The following is a 5000-nucleotide window of genomic DNA, read 5'->3' as shown; positions in this document are numbered from 1 at the left end:
ACTGTCTGTGTGTCTGTCTCTGCAGCCCCTGATGGCTTCTCGTATGGCGGCTCCCTTGGTGAGCTGAGGTCCACCTGCATTGAGGAGTTCCCCCCTGCGTTTGACTTTGACTCCTACGTAGACACACTCTCACAGGTCAACGTCATGTACCCAGACTCACCACCATGGTAAGCCCAGCTCACACACACACACACACACACACACACACACACACACACACACACACTTATCTCTCTCTGTCCTACCGTTATTTTTTTTTTTTTTCCGCACTCTGTTTTTGTATTTTTCTCATGATGTCTTCCCCTCTCTCTTCTCTAAACGGCGTCTCTCTCCATCCTACTGTTATTTCTCTCTCTGTCTTTTTTATGTCCCCTCTCTCTCTCTCTCTCTCCCTCTCTCCCTCTCTCCATCTCTCTCCCTCTCCCCATCTGTCTCTCTGGCTCCATATCCCCCCATCCTCTCCTCTCCTCTCCTCTCCTCTCCTCTCCTCTCCTCTCCTCCATCAGCACCACTCCAAAGCGCAGACGCATGTTTGCTACCTGATGCTGCCGTCTCTGTCCCAGCCTTGCTGTTTGCGCATCACAACTCTGACCCATTTCACAGCTGACGTCTGGCAAGTCTGAGCCAAGGCCAGCCTCTCTCTCTCTCTCTCTCTCTCTCTCCCTCTCTCTCTCTCTCTCTCTCTCTCTCTCCCTCTCTCTCTCTCTCTCTCTCTCTCTCTTCCCTCTCTCTCTCTGTTAACTCCTCTCTCTCTATTTCAATGTCAAAGGCTTTATGGGTATATCATATTTTAGCATTCATATTGCCGCATCAACATTTACAAAGTGTGTGGAACGCCAAAAGTAGTTAAAGACTCCGACAACAAGTATTTAAAATCAGCGCCCACACAAATGAAAAGAGAAAATGGCGGTCTTCTTTTACCCTTCCTCTTTCTTCCTCCTCTCTCTTCCTTCTTATCATCTTCCTCCTTCCTCCGTCAGGGCAGGCAGCCATGCCCGCCGCACCTCTCTGGGGTCCCCCTCGCTCTCACACCATGCCCACCGCACCAGGAGACAGGAAGTGAGAGGGGAGCAGGTGAACTAGCACCTCTTACCCATGGGGCACTGGGGCAGTCGCTGGCATGCTTGGACTGCGATATCAATTGCCCCCCCCCCCTTGATAGTTGCAAGGCAGCATTCGGATGTGTCTGTGTGTGTGTGTGTGTGTGTGTGCATATACACGTGTATGTGTTAGAAACAAGGAGAAAGTTAGACATGGAGAAAGATAATGAGAGAGAGAGACGGAGTGAGTAAGAAGAGGATGTGTTGGTGTTAATGAAGAGGTTTGGGGTTTGGGGCGTTAATGAAGAGGTGTGGGGTTTGGGGCGGGCGGGGCGGGGGGGGGGGTGATAATGAAGCCTGGCCCAGTGAAGTAGAGGGGGGTTTGAACAGGCAGGCCACAGCTGATGCCACTGGGTGTGAACTCTGCAATCGGTAATGAGATCACATTATCGCTGGCGACAGTGAAGGCTTGCAGACTCACCGCGAAGCTAAGGCGTTTAGCGCCGCCTTAAGACAGAGCCTCTCACAGAACCCTCTTACAGAACCCTCTTACAGAACCCTCTGACAGAACCCTCTGACAGAACCCTCTTACAGAACCCTCTCACAGAACCCTCTTACAGAACCCTCTTACAGAACCCTCTGACAGAACCCTCTTACAGAACCCTCTGACAGAACCCTCTGACAGAACCCTCTTACAGAACCCTCTCACAGAACCCTCTTACAGAACCCTTTTACAGAACCCTCTCAGTCACGCCGTCAAGAAAGAACTGACACGGCACCTACCGAAAGACAGAGTCTCTTACAGAACCCTCTTACAGAACCCTCTTACAGAACCCTCTCAGTCACGCCGTCAAGAAAGGGACCGGCACGGCACCTACCGAAAGACAGAGTCTCTTACAGAACCCTCTTACAGAACCCTCTTACAGAACCCTCTGACAGAACCCTCTGACAGAACCCTCTTACAGAACCCTCTCACAGAACCCTCTTACAGAACCCTTTTACAGAACCCTCTCAGTCACGCCGTCAAGAAAGAACTGACACGGCACCTACCGAAAGACAGAGTCTCTTACAGAACCCTCTTACAGAACCCTCTTACAGAACCCTCTCAGTCACGCCGTCAAGAAAGGGACCGGCACGGCACCTACCGAAAGACAAAGCCTCTTACAGAACCCTCTTACAGAACCCTCTTACAGAACCCTCTTACAGATCCCTCTCAGTCACGCCGTCAAGAAAGGAACCGGCACAGCGCCTACCGAAAGCCTATTTACTGGCACTTTATTTCACACCTTCAAACTAGCTTTCCATGCAGTCCACTCCATATAAATTGCCTACGCCTTATCAGTGGCAAACAGTCATGAGAGAAGTGCTTGGAGGATGCCTTCTATGATGGCCAAGAGGAGAGTTCAGAGAAAGGGAGAGAGGGAGAGAAAAGAAAAGAGAGTGAGAAAGAGAGGGAAAGAGAGACTTGTACAGGCTAAATGTCTTTGCCTGCTCCAGTGTGACTGAATGTACTCCCTGTCCTGGGAGACGCCGTATCAGAAAAGGCTACAGCTTCATTTAGCTCAGTCCTCCAGGGCCTCCTGGGGGCCTCCTGGGCATTAGAGAGCAGAAAGGTACGAGACTGAAAGAGAGAGAGACAGAGGAAGAACAGAGACAGGACCATAGTTGAAAGAGAGAATGAGAGAGAGAGAGAGAGAGAGAGAGGGAGAGAGAGAGAGAGAGAGACAGAATATCACCTTGTCCTCTTCCACCCAGTGTTGTCATTATCTCTGTGTCCTGCCACACCAACCCTGTGTGGAGTGAAGCATTGTGGGAGTACAGACAGGATGAAAAGTGTTAACATTTAGAGTGAGCAGAGGAGGAGGGCGAATCACTCCACTAGGTCGAGCTTTTCTTCTCAATCCCCTTGTGCTCTCCCCCACCCCCTACCCTGCTGCGAGTGGTTCGAGCCAGCCTCCTCATTAGTGCCTCCCGGGTCGTCTCATCTCGTTACTAGAGGGGGGTGGGGAGCCGGTGCCTCTTATGGCTCTAAATGCCAGTGGCTTGCAGTCACAGAAGCCCCGACATGTTTGATCTAAATGGCAGCCCCGTCTAATTGGAGTCTTCAATAATTCAGAGCGATCCCTCCCCTGCTGTTGGGCTGCTCTGCCTTGTGAAAGAGAGGAACATCAAATGGGGTGGGGGTGGGGGAGGGGGGGGATATGGGGTGGTGCCTTCTTCTCCTCACCCCGCTCCTCCCCATTTCATCGCAAGCATTACAATCTCTCGAAATTAGCGGCGAAAACGGCGAGGATTAAAAAAAGAAAAGAAAAAGACAGCTCGCCGGCTCAAAGTGGCGGCATTGTTAGCGCCTCGCCCCCTCTCTCTGTGACCGGTGTGTTTCTCTCTCTGTGACCGGTGTGTTTCTCTCTCTGTGACGGGTGTTTCTGGAGGCTTTTCATGACTGGTTTTAAAAAGCTGATAAAATTGCACTGACAAATCAAATAGGCCGGTTACCTTTCTATTTCCCCTCAGCTGTGAGCATGCGGTAGTCTCACTCCTCTTGACACTAATAGCAACAGGATGTCATCGAATTCTTTTCGCAAATTGGCCTCCAGTCGGTCAAACCTAAAGGTCAGCGTCATCACTTTGGGCTTGTTACTCCTCCGTCTCCGCAATCAGCTAAGTATAGTTTGCCTTGTTGTTCTCTCCTCGGTCCATAATCATGTGTGCTCGTATAGGAGGCTCAGCCTGAGTCTGGTGATTGCTGAGTATACATTTGAACATTAATAAACCACAGAAACATCGCTGAATTGCCAAGAGCAAAAGGGTTATATACGTTGACAAGTCATAGACCTCGTTTGGCGCTGTGTTTACTTGTGAACGTTTCGAAAGCTGCCCCTGTGATTTCTGGCAACCTCACCTTGATTAGCTTAGATCAGCTTAGTGGTTATTGCGCTGTCCTTGATAACAATCGAGTGAGTGTCTCGTGTTGCTGAGGTCACAGGCACTGATGTTTATCATCTAAACATTTCCATCTGTTTGGCAGCCGTTGTTTGCTCATGTTGATGTCAGGACTGTAACCTGCAGCAGGTGCCAAGGGGGGGAAAAAACTATTTTCACCATTTTTGTATTAGAATCAACGCTCCACCATTTTAAAAGGTAAGCTGAATCAGGGGTGACAGGTAACCCTGAGCACAGTCACCCCGCATGTAATATTGCTTCAATCTATGCATTTATATCAAGCCATGATCTTTTTACATGCAGGTTTGTTTTTATTACAGGTGTCAGATTTGTATGCATGGAAGACTAGCATGTGTCTGTGTGTGTGTCTGTGTGTGTGTGTGTGTGTGTGTGTGTGTGTGTGTGTGTGTGTGTGTGTGTGTGTGTGTGTCTGTGTCTGTGTGTGTGTGTGTGTGTGTGTGAGTGTGGGTCTGTGTGTGTGTGTGTCTGTGTGTGTGTGTTTGTGTGTGTGTGTGCGTGTGTGTTTAATAGCCCCGGAGGTTAGCTTGGGTCAAGGCTCTTTTCTGCCCGCTTGCCTTTCACGGCTTGTTTCCCAATGTGGCAGTGTTATTTAGAGTTAGATGTGTGTGTGTGTGTGTGTGTGTGTGTGTGTGGCAGTGTTATTTAGATTCTTATGACAGATCCATTAGACCTGCAAAGCACTCTCTCTCTCTTTCTCACTCATTCTCTCTCGCCCTCACTCACTCACTCACTCTCAAACACACACACACACACACACACACACACACACACACAGACACAGACACAGACACAGACACAGACACAGACACACACACACACACACACACCCACACTCACACTCACACACACACACACACACACACACACACACACACACACACACAGAGAAAAACCTTTCACTGGAGAGAGAAGTGTCCTCACTCTGTGGGCCAAACAGCCGGTCGCGTCAGACAACAATTTGCGAGCAATAAGGAATATCAGAGTGGGGCCCAGGCC

The 5000-nt window shown here is 49.8% G+C and overlaps 1 protein-coding gene across 1 annotated transcript in view; it reads left to right on the top strand.

Moving 5' to 3' along the window:
* The window catches only part of bean1 (brain expressed, associated with NEDD4, 1), a 71777-nt gene that overhangs the window by 45405 nt on the left and 21372 nt on the right, over positions 1 to 5000 (top strand). The window contains exon 5 of the mRNA XM_031568742.2: positions 26 to 167. Within this exon, the coding sequence (XP_031424602.1) occupies positions 26 to 167 (142 nt within the window). The remainder of the gene's footprint in view (positions 1 to 25; positions 168 to 5000) is intronic.

Source organism: Clupea harengus, chromosome 6 (genome assembly GCF_900700415.2).
Source record: "Clupea harengus chromosome 6, Ch_v2.0.2, whole genome shotgun sequence".
Lineage (NCBI taxonomy): Eukaryota > Metazoa > Chordata > Actinopteri > Clupeiformes > Clupeidae > Clupea > Clupea harengus.
The sequence above is the reverse complement of the archived record's forward strand: the minus strand, read 5'-3'. Positions and strand labels throughout refer to the sequence as shown.